Source organism: Colius striatus, chromosome 14 (genome assembly GCF_028858725.1).
Source record: "Colius striatus isolate bColStr4 chromosome 14, bColStr4.1.hap1, whole genome shotgun sequence".
NCBI lineage: Eukaryota > Metazoa > Chordata > Aves > Coliiformes > Coliidae > Colius > Colius striatus.
Genome location: NC_084772.1, coordinates 22,513,968 through 22,532,429, shown reverse-complemented (window position 1 = coordinate 22,532,429; position 18,462 = coordinate 22,513,968). Strand labels below are relative to the sequence as shown.

The 18,462-nt window shown below is 49.8% G+C and overlaps 1 protein-coding gene across 7 annotated transcripts in view; it reads right to left on the bottom strand.

Moving 5' to 3' along the window:
• Positions 1 to 18,462, bottom strand: part of ZFHX3 (zinc finger homeobox 3) — a 170,244-nt gene that overhangs the window by 65,766 nt on the left and 86,016 nt on the right. For all 7 annotated transcript variants that reach the window (XM_062007148.1, XM_062007149.1, XM_062007150.1 and 4 more), the window contains one exon: positions 5,196 to 5,427. In XM_062007148.1, the coding sequence (XP_061863132.1) occupies positions 5,196 to 5,427 (232 nt within the window). The remainder of the gene's footprint in view (positions 1 to 5,195; positions 5,428 to 18,462) is intronic.

The window sequence follows — 18,462 nt, the reverse complement described above, 5'->3', positions numbered from 1 at the left end:
AAACTAAACTCCTGGGCATCACAAAGCTCTACTTGGCCTCTTGCCTCAGCTCCACCTGACCCTTGTGGATCTAGTTATTCACCTGCAGAGCATGAAGTGCTTGCACCTGAGGGACCTCAGCTCTGCTCAAGCTTGCCACAAGCAACAGGACTTCCTCCTGAGTTGAGTGGTGTGGCAGATCCCATCGTGTGCAGCTGCATGAAGCAGTAAGCCCTGGCCAGGGACTGCCAGGGTGAGGAACACGGACATATGGCTGACCTCTGTCCTGCACAGTGGGTTGCACCCAGGGAAATGGACTGGTGGTTGACAGGGCTGGGACAAAGGCTGGACTCAATGAGCTTAAAGGTCTCTTCCAGCTGAAACAATTCTATGAGTCTATATGAGTGGGCAAAGCCCCTCTGCTTCTCCCACAGGAGCACAGCTGGGGAAGGGGAGAGCAGATGAAGAGTCAGGAGAAACAGGTAAAGGAGGAAACAGATAAATAGACCAGCACTTGCCTAATAAGGAAGGGTCTTGGGAGCTGGGCTGTACCAGCCCTGCGTGCAGGCAGCACATAGTGAGTGATGCGCTGGGTGCGTGGGGCACTCTGCCCATGGCACACAACGGGCTGCCTGCACTTGATGCCCTCTAGAAGGAAACACTTTCAAAGCCATAATGAAAATTTGGCTCTTTTTTTCTATCTTTATCTAATGAGCCATAAGTGCATCCATCCCTGCATCTCGAGAACAGTTTGGTTTTTATTATGGGGTTAGGTTTTTTTCTTCTCTAAACCCCCAACATTAAAAATCAATTAGCTTATGGGTAACGTTATACAGATGCCTCTGCAGCAAGGAGCTCTGCAGCAGCAGTGGCCCAGATACTACAGCTACAGATGTCCAAAAATACCCCACAGAGGAAAACAAACCTCCACTCCTAAAGCTGTACTCTTTCTGATCAATGAACAAGCTGAACGTCCAGCCTGGGCTCACTTTCCCGTCTCCTGCATAATTAGCAGTGCAAGCAGAAAAGTTTAATTGTCTTTAATTATCCAGTTCAAGGAGGATTGGGTTTCTTGCCTGATGTCCATATAATTTCCCTGCCAACGACTTCATCATCCCTTTACTGGAAGTGGAGTGTAGTTTCTAGAGCTCTCTTCCATAAAAGACACAGAACTTCCAGCGCAGGCTGTGCTGCTGGCACAAACGGAGACAAAGGTCCCTGTGTCTCCAAGGCTGTTGCTTAGGCTGCTGCATGTGTTTTCTTCAGGGTGGGAGGGAATGAGTTGCAACTAATGTGCAATCAAGAACCACCACAATTACAAATGTAAATGAACAGGCAATTGGCACTGACCTTTGTAGATTGTTAGAGGACTAATTAAGGTATGATCAGACACTCTCTTTCAACAGATTGAGATGCATCTATACAAGGGAGAATCTATGCACAGCCCCAGAGGCAGCAATGCTTTTTCCGACATGCCTGCACACACCAGCGAGTAGGTGCACACAGAGACAGGCTGTTTAACCCCAGCACCTGCTCTCTGCCACCCAGCAAACAGGAGGGAGCGGGAAGGGGAACAAGGGGCTTCACTCAGTCTGAGCAGTCCCACTAACAGAAGGCTGCAGTATGAGGGCTCAGCTACCTTTCATTACCGCAGCCACCAGTTTTATGTGACGCTGGGGATGAGGAGACTGGCACAAACTGGATGAAGTTAGGCAAAGGAAAAAAACAACAAAAACCTTCCAGCTTTTGTAGCAAAGGCTCAAAGGTCTCCAGCAACAGGAGGAGCAATTGTGGCTGCCGTGTGCTGGCACCTTGTCTTGGGTTGCAGCTGGCCCAGGGGTCTGCCCTGGCAGCAGCAGGAGCTGGCTGGACCCCACTGTCCCCTGACAACGTGATGCCTTGTGCCTGCTGGCTCTCGGGCACAGCACATAAGCCCGAAGAGCAAGAAGGAGGATGCTTCACGCTACTGCTGAGGCAAACCAGCAGCTGGCTGGCCAGACCAGCGAGCAAACAGATCAGCACAAGAAGGAAGCTGCTTTTTCTGCCAGCTCAACCCTGCCCTGAGTACTTGCAGTTCCACAGGGAGAGAAGACAGGCACTAGTCAAGGTCCTGCTCAAGGCCTCAGCCTTGTCCATGCCCATTGGGTTTGGAGCATCTCCCAGGACAGGGAGTCCTCAGCCTCGCCAGGCAGACAGACCAGGGGAGGAGTGTTGCAGAAGGCAGAAAAGCTCTGAGGATGGAAATGCTTTAAGAGTGCTCAGAAAGAGTGGTTATAACAAAAGGAGACACTCATGAACAAAACTCAAGCTGATACTGTATTAGTAAGGAAACTAAATTTAAAACAAATATATTTAACTGGAATGGTGAGAGAGAATCACAGAGATGATCACCAGTGAGCAACAAGCAGCATCAGAACAGACCACTGCACTCATAATGTAGCAAACCAGCGAAAAAGCCACCATCCCTTTGGGTCCCTGACAGAGCCACGTCACAGATCAGAACGGCACTTTCTGCTCAAGGGGTCTGAAACACACGGAAGACTTTCTTGTGTTATCCACTACCTCCAGAGAGTCCTCACCACAAGGCAGGGAGGAAAATCCACCCAGCCCTCAGAAAAAAACAATAGAGTAAAATGGGGATACAGTAGAGACACTCTCATGTTATGCAGGAGGAATGAAGGCAGAGGGGCAGCTGCATGCCCCAAATGCAGCCCTGCCACAAGCAGAGCACGCTTCCCAGACTGGCAGCATCATGCTGGGAGGAACCTTGTCAGCAAGGCCTCACTGAGCAGCATGTGCTGCTCTCCTGAACGGGTCTGACAGCCAAACACTCTGGCAAAGAGCAAGACCAAGGAAAACCAAACACATCAGAAGAATAAATTCAAGCCCAGGTATGCTCTTAATCCTGCTACCCATCACCGACACCCAAAACTACAGAAAAACAAGCACAGCCAGCTAAACAATCAATAAGGGCAGCACCGTGTGACGCTGCAAGGTTAAACAGCAGAGAACAGGGACAGCCCGCTCGAGGAGGATCCTTCTAGAAATCACACTGAATAAATCAAAGCCAAGAAACAAACGCTCGTTGTGCCCTGCCAGAGGCCAACTTTGCTGCAAGTACCACCCTCGGGCGCCAGGCAGTGCCCCCTGCCCTGCTGCCCAGCACCGGAGGCACCAGCCTGGGCACGGCCAGGGCTGCCCAGCTCAGCTGACACATTCCCACGCTGCTCCTCAGGCCATGCCCCAGCCTGGGCAGATGCAGCACTCTGCTCCACAGCCCAGTCACGCTCCCAGACCGTCAGGGATATAAGTGGGGGACAAATGTGTCTGTTCTGCCCTCCAGGGCACTGCAGCTCCTCACCCGAGCCTGACTCCCGCTGCAGTGGGGTAACCACAGTGCCAGGGCCACGGCTGCCTGCCTCAGCTGGCCCGACCACGGGCTGCAGAGTGGCTGAAACCGAGTGTCACGGGTTAAACCAACCTTCAAACACAGCAGAGGTTCTTCCTTTGCATTCTACACAGTCTGAGCCTTACTTGCATTTGTAAGCTTTGAAATAAGATGCGATGAATTTTGAGCATCTTGTGGCTTTGGTTTTGTTTTCTAAGAGTATTTATAGATTTCATCTAATTTTTCATTATGTAAACATTTATTTTCAAAAGAGATATTGAATATACTCAGATATGTTAAATATATGTATATGTAAAATATTTTTGAACTGAGACTTCCTCTCAGTAACTTGTCAGGACTTTCAGCTAAAAAATAACGGCAAAGGCAGTGAGCTTCTGCAGCCTCAACCTGCAGTGCCACAGTCCTGGTGATGGACAGGCAGAGCTTCTCAAGCAACAACAACGTAAACAACAAATAACAGAAGTAAACAAAGATTTGCAGGATTATTCTGTATGTCACAGAAGGGCACAGGTGGTTTCCCCTCTCCGTTCATCCTGCTTTTAACTCCAAAGCCACGCAGCACTGGCCCACACGTCCTTTCGAAACCCGAATGCGTTCCTCCAGAGGAGCGTGGCAGAGAAGCGAGCGGCTGCAGGAGCTGCTGTGCCCTGCGGGATGGTGTGGCAGCCACAGCACGCTGTCCCTGTCACCCTGACCTTTGGGAAGCCTGTGCCATGCCCTCCGCTCCACCATGTCCCTGAGGTCACACCGAGGTCACTTTTTTCCATCAGATTGAATTTAACTCTTCATGAAAAATCTCCCGTTTTACTCTCGGGCGCTGTGCAGGCTGCTACATCAGACCCTTGTCACTAACACCAGTAATAGCAACACAACCCAGGTTTTAATTCAAGAGTCATTTCTAAGACCCACATATATTCTCCTTCAACCGGTGCTGCTTGTGTTTCTCAATGCCTTTAAGCTAAGATCACTTTCCTTGTCTCTATGTGCATTAACTGTGGAATGCCAGTTCCTCAGTGCTTTTCTGTAAGATTTAGCCATTTCCACAGCAGCCATGGAGCAAAGCCCCAGCTGAAGCCGAGAGCAGGGCTGTGAAGGCTTTCACTGGCATCCCCTGAGCTCCAGCATCTTCCCAATCCCTGACAGCACATGTACCAGCCAACCTGAGCAGGCTCTCCTCCTCCTCCTCCCTCCAAACAGCGATTGTACTTTTTCCTAACATAAAACAGTTCTTCACACTTTAAATTGTGAAACAATGTACAATTTCTGTTTTGTCCAGCCTACCCATCCCCTTATCCACCTTGCCAAGAGGAGACATGGAAACACATTGCAAAATATCTACACAAAGCACAGCCCATAGTTTGTTGGACTTGTCCAAATGGGACGGTATTTTCAGATGCTTGTACAGCCTTCTGCTGTCTGAGACACTGACCTGAGCAAACACACACACTTACACGTGTCAAACATGCTCTCAGCCTCACTGGAACACAGAAAACCACTGACAAGTACAAAACAAAGGGTGTGCAGAAGCACTTGGTGCTTCAGAACCAGAACCCAAAAGCTCCACGAGGTAGAGCTATGCTGGACACTGCAGCTGCAACACGGGCCCTGTCCTACCCCAGGGCAGCTGAGACCCCCATGACATGTCACTGACATGCACTAAGCATCATCCCCATAGCAGGGAAGAGAAACAAGAAAGTGTCTGAGCTTGCCACAAAGCTGCACAGAGGGTCCGACGCCACGGGTCCAATCCTGTGACGCACAGGAGCCAAGAGCCCAACCCTGTTCAAGCAAGGGAAATAGCACTCACCAGCCTCGGCAGCTGGACACTTGCGGATGGTGAAGATCTGTCCCAGGTCCTCCTCTTCCTCAGGGAGACCTTTCTGCAGGCGCTGCAGCTTCCGGAGGCTTTCACTCCGCTGGTGTTTCATGGAGCGCACGTGCTGGATAAGGTTCAGCTTGGCCTTGGTGGAGTAGTTACAGAGGACACAGTGATAATAGCAGCTTTCACCCTCAACTCCGCTCTCGTGATGCTGAAGGTGCTGAGAAGAACAAAGTAGAGAGATGTGAATTTCCTTTGTCATCTCCAGCCTCCTTGAGTTAGTCCACTGTGAACTGCTAAAAGCTGCTCTGGAGTTAAGGAAGAAAACACATTTTGACAAAGACATGGTAAGACGAAGCCTGTTTGTTCTCAAGGTACCACACACCCTCCTGCTTAGATGCAAGGAAAATGTAACGTACTGAAATGAGCACAGAAGCAAAAATTGAGATAGGCAAGATCATCTCCTTCAGTGGAAGAAAATACCAGATCCAACATTAACAACTACTCACAACCTACGCGTGGCTAATTCTTTCGTATTTAAAGCTCATCCTGGGAGGGGATCCAACTCCATGTCAAACAGATAAAATTAAGTTTGATAAATTCTCATTGAACTCTAAGAAGAAGAAAACCAAAGCAATCCCAGAACACAAAGAACCCACTAGATCGAGAGGTCCTGGAAGCAGCGTATGGAAGCAGAGCGTCCAGTGTGTACCATCCCATCCATCACCCAGCACCCTGCTCCCCGGTTTTACTCCCTTTGGCCTGGATGCAAGCAGCAGCCGGGCCGGGCAGATGCCCGTGACAGCAACCCAAACTGGGAAGCCAGTGGTGAGCATGCAGTGGGGATCGCTGCAAGAGCTCAGCACTTGGGAAAAAACACCTTGTCACCCTTTGAAGCTGTGCTATCGCAGCCAATACAGCTAACTCAGGAGCATTGCACCTTGATCATCCGACAACATCTATCAGTCGTCTGGCACAGAGGCCCCTGCCCTGGGAAACCAATCGGTACTTCACGCCGTGGGTCCCGAGGATGCGGCAGTCGCTGCTTATAACCAGGGGGAAGAATTCACTGCCTGCAGCTGCCATGGCACAGACAATCCCTGTTTGGTTTGGGCAGCCCCAGGGCTGACGGTTCACGGTAACTTTCTGAGTTCACACTGTAAGAGCTTAACACAAGCTGAGGAAGAATGGACACGGAAGTCAAACGACATGACAGGCTCCTCAGCAAAGGCCATTCCGTGTTTCCACCACACAGCTAAGCAATAATCCCTGACAGCTTCTACCTTCCAACCTTAAGACCTCTTTTGTCTTCTGGGTCCTCTCATGAAACTCTTTCCTCACCACACACGTTGCCCAAGGCATATAAGTAAGGTGATTTGGACACGATCTCAAGGTTTGTCAATCAAAAATATTGCCTGTGTGCAGCCAGGACCTTCTGGTGAAAATTCTGACATGTATTATCGCAGTTACAGCTAAGATAAGATTAAAGACACATATTACCCAGTGCTGTGTGCTTAGCTAACACAGAGGAAGGAAAGCCCTCTGAGTCTAGGAATGATTAAAAATAGGATAGGAGCTGATGCTGAGGCTTCTGATTGGAAAGGCAAGGGAAGAGAATAAATGTATTCTAGATCTGGCTAATTAGACTAGCCTCTTCTGGGATCACAATGTATTTAATTAAATTCACTGTAATATTTGAAGAATCCACTAGGGCACTAATCCCACTGGTGCCCTCAAAAGATTTTTTGCTGTTTTTCCTCATAAGAACTTCTCCTTCCTCTCATTTCTATTGTTTGCATGCATTACCCTCTTCCTGAGCCAGAGAAAGAGAAACGACTTCAGACGTAAAGCTGAGGTTAGCAAGCCAGCTGCATGGCCCAGCTTAACCAGCCCTGCTCTGCCCTGCATAGATCCCATCTCAGCAACAAAACCTCCCCCGGCCCAGCCTGCTGCAGCCGGAGGTCTCTCTCCAGGACGTGCACGACAAGCCCCATCTTCCAGCAGCCGAAAGGCTGTGTTGGGGAAGCCCCATCCCACATGCACCCCGTGCCCATGCTCAGGAGCAGACAACAGGCTCTGCTGCAGCTTCTGTGAGAAGGCAGAGGAAACCCCCAGTGAGCAATTAGAGAAAAATCTGGTCACGGGTTCAAGGAAATATTAAGGACGTGGTCTCTGTGGGAACCAGAGGCACAGTCTGTACTGCTCTCATTTGAAAAAGGATCTTAGGAAAACATTTGTTTTAAAACAGATTAATAATGTGTCTTGTTTTCTGCCCTTCTATTGCTCCTGCTCCACGCATGTTCAAATACTCCTCGTGCTTGGGTCAGCTTCACCTGCCTGTCGTGCTGGAGGAGCCCAGGCCTGGGAGTGTCAACACCACCAAGTCCACCCCATCCCTGATGTGACATCGCACACCTACCTCTGACTCACATCTGCCTTCCAACAGAGAACAGAAGGAGGCCAGAATAACACAACGTGATGGACCAGCAAGCACTAGCTGTAAGCTGCTGGAAGTGATGAAATGCTGGACAAGTACATGTAGTTATTGTCCATCACACTGTTAAGCTTCCCCCTTGTGAGAATTCAGCCGTATCACAGAAAACAAATCCAAAATATTAAACCAGAAACTTGTTAGAAGACAAATCAACTTGAAAATCAAAAGAATACATTGTTCCTAGGAAAACCAACCAACTTCTGTCGGAGAACATTGATTTCTGCGAGTCTGAGGGGGGTGTTTGCCCCCTCCCTCTCAACAATAGGAAACTTCCAACATCTGGTTCTTCACGCATGGCATACAAAATATTGATCAGGTTTAGTCAAAGCTCCACTTTAAATCAGAACCAGTCAGAGGAACGCTCTGATGGAAACCATACGGCTCACGACTGCGGCTTCCCCAGGGACACGGGCAGTTCCTGTACGTACAGTAACTGCAGCACAACACCGTGCCACTCACAACACCTACTCCTACACACAAATCAAATCCCATCCAGCCTGTCTCCCATGCTCAGTGCTCTGGGCAAAGCTCTGCTCTCGCTCTGCAGTGCAACGATCCGCGCAGGAAGAGCCTGCTCAGAGACTCTACCCCCTGCATTTGCCATAACCCCTGCCTTGCCTGTCCTGCCCTTCACCACAGGCCTTCCCTGGGGAACACCAGTCCCAAACACCCCATGGTTAACAATCTTGCCTCAACACCAGGAGCCATGCACGGCAGCTCTGCCACATGCGCCACAGGGCGGCTTCCCCAGGCCCAGCCGCACGAACAACAAACCCCCTGGTCTGAGGACTGAGTGCTGGGGAGAGCAGCTGCCAGCCCGGTCCACGGATGCAGCTCCCCGGAGCCTCTCCTTTAGCTTCTCCCACAGAAAATGCTATTTCAGGGTGACTCTGCACTGAACTGCCAGAATGGCTTCTGCCCTGGCCCCACGTCATCTGCTCGATGACTGCTCTGGGCCGGTTTAGGGAGTACCGAGGGCTGGTAACGGGGCCACCAGCTGCAGCAGGGACCCAGATCCTACAGCAGTGGACCTGAGCTCTGTGTGACAGTGCTGCTGGGGACAGTTGAAGCAAGTCCTCCACCCCTTAGCTACACAAACATCCTTTTTCTTTACAGGGATAATTGATAAACAGTCTGGAGAAATCTCTTCTGAGTCACTTTTGATCACCTTCTCCAGCTGGCTCTCACATTACAGGACAATCCTGCCACAGTCACAGGTCACTCAACTACCCTCAGCTTCTTTAAGGAAAAGTTTCCATTCTTCAGCACCTCTGGAGGAGTTTTATTTCCATATGTAACACTCTTCTAACCACTGAACTCAGCGTGGTGTCTGCTCTGTTAGAGTGGGTAAAATCAGTAGTGATTTAAAAGAACTGACAGAGGCAGCTGAGGAATAAGGAGCCAAAAAACTGCTGGAAGACTGCAAAAGCCATGGCAGGGAGCACCACTGCAGACTTGGACTGCTCTTACTTCTTGTGAGCACATAGAGCATGAGCAACAAGACCCAGAGCCAGGAGGACCCTGTTAAGCCCAGGGTGACACCCAGAACCAGGAGACGAGTGCAGAGGTTATGCAAGATTTTTAACCACAGCAGGCTGCTGTGAAAGCCAACGCCAGCACAGGCTCCCGTGGTAAGGAGGAGCTGCTGGAGGCATGCCAGCCCTATGAGCACATCCTCAGCACAGAAAGGATGCCCAGGGACTGACTCTTCCTCAGGGTGAAGTCAGACACGGGTAATTAGTAACAGGCTTGGCAGGAAACATTTCAGATGCCAGCAAGAACCGTGCCTGTGACAATGCCCTCCCAGGGAGCGAGACGAGACGTGACCCTGACACCGGAGCTGGAGGGGAGGCTACAGGTCGTCAGGGACAGGGATCAGACCCAGCAGCAGACCTCAAACCTCATAAGAGTCTTTTGGCCCCATGTGCCTCTGATCTGCCGCACGAGATAAATCACATAATCCTGGAAAAGAAGAATCTGAATTTTTAATGAAAGTCATGTGGATGCAGCTGTCTGATCCGGGTCTGTTCCAAGTACTCCATAAAAATCAGAGCTGGCCCATCCGTCTTGCTCTCCCTTCACACCTGCAGCCCTGGCTGGAATTTCCTGGCGCTGGCGGGGACGCGGGGCAGAGGCAGAGGCAGCGAGCACACATGCTGGCTCCACGCTGGGAAGGGCTCTGTGTGCACAGTCCCCCCCGGCCAGATGTTTTGAAAGGAGGAAAAAATTGATTATCCATACAGTAGGTTCAAAAGACGAACTCAGGCTCTTTTGTATTCCACCAATGTGCTGATTTTGTTTACCGCTTCTGAAGGAGCGTTACAAAACCCTTCCCTCCTTCCAGCACCTCCAGCGCCTTGCGTAACAGCTCCTCCACACAGCTTGCCAACACTGGAGTTCAGACTCACATGCCCACACGTTTTTGCAGTTTAGCTTGGGGTAGCTGCTTAATAGTGAGCATCCCCCCCTCCACTCACAGCTAAAGCTTCCTCAGTATCACCCAAACCTTTAACACCAACACCACAGGTGAGGACAAGGCGACTTTCGTGGAATCACAGAATGGTTTGGGTTGGAATGGACCTTAAAGATCATCTGGTTCCACTCCCCTGCCATAGGCAGGGACACTTTCCACCAGACCAAGTTGCTCAAAGGCCCATCCAGCCTGTCCTTGAGCACTTCCCAGGGACGGGGCAGCCACAGCCTCTCTGGGCAGCCTGTGCCAGGGCCTCACCTCTCTTCTAGGAAGAATTTCTTCCTTACATCTCATTTCAATCTGGATTTTGATCTGATCTCTGTTCTTTTCCTTCCAAAAGGCTGGAAATGTATCACCCTCTCCTGTCAAGGAGGCTGAGACACTTGATGCAAGTCCCTGGGTCACATGGAAAGGCTTGAAGAAAACACCAACCACCCCAATCAACAGCTAGACCCTACATCCCACCGTCTGAATCGGTATTTTCCGCACTCTCCGGTCCTGCCTGGCATTAAGCAGATGCCTCTGGTACCAGGATGGGGCCAACACAGACGATGGAGCCGCAGGCAGGCAGACACGGAGCTGCTGAGCAGGACCAAGTGTGGCTGTGCAGAGACCCGACCATCACACCACAAGTCCCTGGCAGTGACACTGCACAGTGGGAGGGAAGCAAGACCAAGGCCTTTCCTCAAATAGAAGCCCAGCAGCAACACACTGGGCAGCTGAGCAGAGACCTGCCGTACCTAAGGAAGGGTCTGAGATAACGTCTGAGGCACAAACACTCTGGCAGCTCCAGAGCTGCTCCACCACGTCCCACCCAAGCAGAGGCCACGGGTCACAGATGGTCTCCCCGCTGGCCACGGGCTGGTGCTTGCCATGCTTAAATGCTTCTGAATTCCCCTACAGACGACCCCAAAAGCCACCCAGCAAACTGGGTTTGCTCCATCAGCCCTTGAAGTCTCATTAAAAGCCAAATATTGCTCAGCCTAAAGATGGAGAGCTCAGCATGGATTTTACTGAACGTTAAATCAACCAGCAAGCGTAGCCAGCAAACTCTGTGGCACTTTAACTTTAAATAATGCAATAATTATTGAATTTCCTTTTTATAACCGAAGTGCTGGAATGTAAACAATGGGGCTGTAATTGCAGGAAGGGGGGATCAATAGAGGCAATCGTTTTCAGCCATGTTAATTGTAAATACAATTGCTCCAAGATGTCAGCCTCGTTCTTCTCGCTCCCAGAATCATCCTAACGGATGACAGAGTCCAACTTTCCCATTACAGCTGTTCGCTCCTTTAAGAGGTTCTCAATCAGGTCTGATCAATCTGTCAAGATAATGCATGGAGTAAGTAAGACTCTTCCAAACACAAGCTCCCAATCAATAGCCCGGACCTGCTTAATGAGGAGGGGCTAAAGCCCAGAGGGAGGCAACAGTCCCAGCTTCTGCTCGGCTCTGGCAGCTAACTTCTTCATGAGGCCTTGCTAAGCTCATCAGCTCTTAATGAGGACATTGTTTATGCAGACTGTGATGAGCAGCATCCCCACATAGTCACAGTCCCCCAGAGCCAGTGGGCAAAAAACGATGGAGATTAAAATAAAAGAGCCAAGAAAGGTTGAAGTTTTATCTGCGCCCTCCCCCAGTCCCTGACTTTGTTAATTGTGCAGTAGACCTGAAAGTACTAATTAATCATTCCTTAGAAGAGATCCCCAAAGATGAATATCTGTGTGGGATCACTGACAGTATGAGAGCACCATAAAGATTCCTCCCTTGCACTTTAGAAGGAACAAAGCCCACGGTAAAGCCTATGACTTGCCTGGCTGTGCTGGCCAAACCCTTCCACCCAGGAGAGGCAGCGGCAGAGCAGAGGAATCACAATGGCATGCCCACGGGAAACCTGCCAGAGGGAGGGTGGAGATGTGAAGGGAGTTAAGGCAGCAGTCAGAGGTGCCATTTTCCACCGGTATTATTTAACCCTGGTAGCACACAGGCATCCCTTTGTACACCTGGACACTACGCCACGCACTCACTGAGCAGAGGCAGAGGAGCAGCCAAGAAACAGAGTCCCAACTGCACCGGGGCCCTTCCTACAGCTGTGAAGCCTTCTGCTCTCCCACTGCTGTGTTACAAGAGCTCCAGTCACAACAGATCTACTCTTGGGCAACTGCAACTTCAGAGAATGTTCCAGATGCCTGAAATCTTCACAGCATTCCCCAGGGAGGCACAGGCAAAAGCACTGCTATATGTGGAGATAAACACAGGAGTGTGTGTATTGATCTTGCTAATTATAGTGCTAAAAACAAAGCACAATTCAGAGTACATTTCCTATCAGCTGTTCTGAAAAGTGCTGCCCTCAACCTTGTGTGCTCCTGCTCCAGCCATGGCTCCCACCACAAGACCCACGACAGCCCTGCGCGCCTGCCAGGGCACCTACTGCTACTCACTTGTGTGCCTCTGACACCCAGAAACTCCATCAACTTCACATGAAGTGTACTCTCCTGTCAGAGATGAGGGGTGTTAACTGTGAGTCAAGCTCCACACAGCAGTTTCTGCAGAGCAGCACAGTGGTTTGGTGATAGCAAGGCTCCTCTTGCAAGGTAACCAAAACCTGAATTGATGACATTTTGCTCCTCGGGAAAAGGTACAGTTTTGTCTTTTCCATGGTGCCGTCATCCCTGGAGAAACATTACAGAAACCTTATACTTTGTTTTCAAAAGCAGTGCCTGCAAACTACTGCACCAACGGCACCAGGAGGAAGGGAAATAAACAGCAAGATCTCCTTTTTGCCACAACTCAGGAACGACACTGAGGAGCTCAGGTGTTCCAGTCTGCTCCTGTCTCAGTGCTGGGGATAGCTGAGAGCTGATGCATTCAGGGAGCCTTATCTTTCCCAGGGTTAGGAAAAGAAACAGGAAAAGAGCAGATGAATGTGAAGACAAGACAGTAATCAAAACCAGGCTACACGATCCCACTACCCACTGTCTATCTTTAATATATTTTGTACATACACTTGAGAATAATAAGTTCAGTGTGGGATGTTAAGCTGTGAACAGTCAGGTGAACTAGAACAGCCTGCAAATATGGCAAAATCACCAGATGAAAGGCAAATTACGTAACAAGAAGGGATATGGGAACCTGGAAAGGTAGCAAGATAAAAACGTGTTGTCCATACTGTAACTATATGGCTGTTGAGTGATTGAAAAAGGCTTTCTGTAACACAGACCGAGACTGGGACTATCTGTACAGGTGATGCATGGTTTCCTCCAGCAGTGACAGGAATGATCCATACACCATGCTGCCAGGGATCTCCCGAGGAGGCACAGCACGTAACACACACCTGCTCTTGTGCTGCTAATGCAGTCCCAGGCTTCGAACAGCTACCCCAAACCCTCTCCAGAAGTGTGAAGCCTGTTCCAAAAGCTTACTTTAAAATGATGCTTTTTTTCCCTATAGCAAGTCTTTTGGAAAAGAAACCACCTCTCTCTGAAGGAGAAGCTTGAGGACAGTCTCACACCCACTGCGCTCTCAGCACAGCCCGAGGCCGAGAGGCACCCACCTGCCCTGGGCAGCAGCACAAGGAAACCCTGCACAGAGGGAAGCGGCCCCGATGGGAACTGGCTCCCTTTATGTTGGGGGCAGATGGCTCTCGGCACGCAGGAGAGGCTGGAGTGAGCTCTGAGCAGCCCTCTCCACTGCCCACGGGCAGCCCTCCCTCCCCCCTGCTGCCGCTGCCCACGGGCCTCCCCGCAGCCACGCAGCAGCCAGGGACAGGGCAATAATGCTCCACAAAGCCACGTGGGAAATTGAACCAGCCCCAGAAAACCACATCGAGTTCACGTTATTTAATAAAATACTACAGACACAGATTAACTTCCCTCGCCTGGTATTTATTGTTTCATCTATCTCTAGAGGAGTTACAAGTGCTGTGATAGACTGAAGATTTCCTTGTTTTCATATAGCTTCTTCATAACCTCCTACAGCAATGTACCACACTGAATCCCAACAGATAGCCATACAATAACAACAACAACACACAAGACAATTTTTTAATTCTCTCCATAAATCGAAGAATATCAATATCGAAGAGATGGATGACAACCTCCTCTCTCAGAAGCCAACGAGGATGCGTTCAGGAACAACAGACCAAGCTCACCCTTCCTTCACAGTCCTCACAGAGAAACATTTGAGAGATGAGTCTCACTTTCTCTAATGAAGTAGAGCACTTTGTGCAACCTGGACCAATGAAAGCCCCAACTCTGTGCTCCTGCCTTGCCACAGCACTCCTGCAACTCAGAAAAACATACCCCTAGACACAAAGACATCAGCCCTTCCAAAACTCCACCTGCTGTGGTGTACAGTGGTACCTCCTCAGCAGGCAGGTCATCAAGATTATCACCAGGCTCTGCTCCCCTATCCAGCATCCCACACAGCATCAGCCTTCTCTTCATCCAACGCCCCTGACCAAGGTGGGCTTACAGGGACAGCTCAGGACACAGGCAAGGCACCGTCTGCACTCTGGGCATGTTGAGATCTGCTACAAGAGAAGGAAAGCTGCAGAGCAGCTGTGGTGGTGGAGTTGTGACAGTCTGAAGGTGTGGGTGACACGTAGGTTTCCAAGAGCAGGTGATACGGGAGGAGAGAGAACCAGAGGAAGACGTGAATTAGTAGAGAATGAGGAAATATATAATACTCCTTAAGTTCTGAAGGTGAAATGAAAGCCAGTAGAGCCAGACTAAGCCAGTGAAGCCCTCCCAGCAGAAAAGCCCTTCTTCAGAGGTGAAGACTGCAGGGCTGGGCACCATGCTGGGCACCTTTGATGCAGTTGTGTATCAGTATACTCAGAACACAAGGACAGGAGCACCGTCAGATTTCAGACAAGCACTTCCAAGGTAAGTTCATTAAGTGTCTGTGAAACATACAAACAAAACACAGAGCACCACAGAAATGCCCATGAGAAAATAAATAATTCTTCATTCAGTGAAAGCTTTGGATTGTATTAGACAAGGCCTGGGGCAATGTAATGAAAGAGGAAGATAAAAAGAAATGGAATAATTACTCATTCACAGAATGAGGCAAGAATCCTGCTGGAAAAATATGTATGGAAATACTTATAATTAAAAACTATAATAATGCCTGCACACAAAGGGCTGAATTAAAGCAACCTGGAGTCTGATGTTTCCGAAGCTTCAGATGGCTGTGAGGGCTTCCATGAACCGAACAGACACAGGTACATCTTCAGAACTGTGTATATAAGTTCAGGCAACTGCTCCTTGCTCCACACCACTGAGCAACTGCTCTGTGAGGAAAACCACCCAGTCCTTGGTGAGGAGAAACCTTCCAACCACCACCTCCTACAAATTTAACTGGAAGATCTCTTCAGCCCTTGAACTTGGCAATCTTCTCCTTCCTCCTTTTTTTTTCTTATTGGTTCCACGGTAACATACGAAGACACCAAGGAAACTCCCAGCAAAAGCTTTGCTGGCAAAAAGATTAGAGGTGAGGTCTTACTTGACACATCATGGGAATATGTTGTGTTTAACCCTGAGACGTGCATCCCCATTGAAGGACTGCTGAGACAAGTGGGAAACACACAAGGCATCGGGGCTACTGCAGCAGACACTGATACACTGGGAATTGGGTCTTCAGTTAAATGAACACACTTCTATGTGTCACTCTCTAGTTTTATGGCCTTGGTACAGCCAAGCGAGCCTTACAGTGAGATTTCAGTTCAATCTTTTTACCTCATCCATGAGAAATTAAACCACTAATTTGATCATGGTTGGCAAGCACCTGCATGTGAGACTTCCCACAGTAAAGGTTTCTTTTATCTTCAGGAACAGCCAAGGCAAAACCCAGTGCTCACAACCCAAAGCTCAATAGATGCAGACACGAAATCATGCATGTATTTTGCACAAGATCCGTAGTTAACTCTTCAAACAAAAGAATACAGCAAACCACCCCTCACCCACGACTTTCTAATACGAGACTTTAACGGAAAGCAGAAGTTTGAGACATAATTCAAAGTACAAGGTAAGACATCCCAACTTCTCTTAAGGTCAGACTATAATGGTCCCTCGTGGTTTTTAAAAACCAAGATGACAGCCCCCCTGCCTGGCCCTCACTTTCTCTCTAGCCCACCGCTCACAGCGCTGAGCACAACACAAAGAGAGGAGGGATTCTAGACCTGTTTAGATCCCCACAGTGCATCATACTGTGCTTGTTTTCAGTGCAACTGTAACACTGATGGTAGTATTTGTGTAAGGTTTCCTATGCGTATCTAACCCCTAATACAATTCTTCTTCTACAGAGGGATCTACAAGACACCAGAGCTGCTCTGAGTATTAGTTTCAGCTATTCCCTCCAAGATAGACTCCAAAACTGGAAAATACAGAGCTTGAAGATGTACACTGAAGCAAACAGAGTAAAACCTGCAGTGATAAATGTTTCAGGTCTTTAGTGCTCCCTTTGTTCAAGTGTATCTGCATCCACTCGGATTTGCTGTGTACAGGTACAGAAACCCCTGGGAAAAGCCAGGCACAGTATTTATTTGTTTTAGCCACTCTGGGTCTGCAATCCACAATGTAAAGTCTGTAGAGAAATACACAAGGAAAATGACAAATACTAGGAAGGCAGTGCTTGTCAGCATTAGGAGCACTTACTGACTAGTGAATTCATGAACAAAAATGGAAGCAGCAAACCCTCTTTCACCAGTGTCTACTCGCAGCAGAAAAGTGTGAAATCCTATTTATGAAATTGCAGGTGTCACTCCCTTTACTCCAGTAGGCCCTAGGATTCTCATGCCTGTGACTGTGTGGATTAACTCCTTTGCAAAGATACTAGCTCAGGTTTAATGTCTGCTATCAAGGAGCTGGAATACTGGTTTCACGTCCTGCTAATCCACTCGCTCAGCCCAGAGTCAGACTTTTTGAAAGGTCTATCTGGGTACTGCAGTGCATTCACCACAAAACCCAAGTAAGTTAAATCCAAGGAGGTAGGAAAATGATAAAACCAAGTTTCCTGCTCTGTGGGACCGTGGGAAACACACACAGGTGGACAGAAGCTTCAACACAGGCCTCATGACATGAAAATGCCATCTACAGGTGACTCCAAAGTCTTTCAATCTCTCCGACCTATGGTCAAAGCACTCTCAAGAAGCAGCTCTGGGACAACTGGTCTTCTTCAGGAGTCTTCAAGCAGAGCACATGCCTCAGCATCTGTCCTATTTGGTCAAGAGCCCGAACTATTCAGGAGTCCTGTCCTTCATCCCTCCTCCTCTGGGCGTCGATCCCAGGTTCATTAGCTGGTACCACAAGCAGGTGCACTCTGCAAACACCCACAGCAGTATGAACACAGTCCTAACGTGACATCCCTGCATTCAACATCCCCAAAGTTACACCACAGTCCCACAAAAGCTGTGGACATCACAATTTAAACTGGCAGATCTCAAACTGGGACATCCTCAGGCTCTTTGTGCTAGAGAAGATGCAAGTCATACCTGAAGGGAAGAAGGAATTATTCACCCCAGGAGAGCTTCCTCAGCTATTCTTCTCTCGTCTGCTTACCCTGCCTAAGGATCCTCCTTTCTCTGGCACATACGCAAAAGCTACAGCAACTCTTTGAGCCAGCTTCAAAACAAGAAAGAGTGGCTGACCCAGAAAGCCAGGCCCTGCTGAAAGAAGAGTCTCTGCTGCACAGGCTGGGGAACAGGAGGAGGGAATCAGGGCTGCAAGGAGACCCAGGAGGAACCCAGAGAAGGGGACATGACTGTGCAACTCCTCCCTTACTGGCATTCTCTTTTGTGCTCCTGACTGAGAGGCCCATGTGTGCTCCAACAGCAATCTCCAGCATGAGCTCAGGCTGGTGCCCAGGCTTTGCGTGGCACCAGCACTGCCCTGGCTTCTGCCTGGAGACGCCGAGAGCAGGGAGCAGAGAAGCCCCTCAGCCTCTGCAGCACTGCAAGGGGCAGGGGAGCAGGGAGCAGAGAAGCCCCTCAGCCTCTGCAGCACTGCGAGGGGCAGGGGAGCAGCCCCGGGCAGAGGTACCCCAGGCTGAGGAGGCCGGAGGACGCGGCAGGACGCGGGTGCTGCCCGCGAGTGCCCTGCTGGGGGGCGTCTGGGGCCCTGCCAGACGCGGAGCCGCGCGGCAGCCGTCGCCGCACACGCTGCAGAGCTCGAGAGGCTGTGCCTGGCACGCTCGCTGCCGAGGAACAGGGCTGCGCTCCTTCCCCACCAAAAACCCCGAGGCCTCCCGCGTGTACGCTAACCACAACCCTTTGAGAGGCTCGTGTATTTAC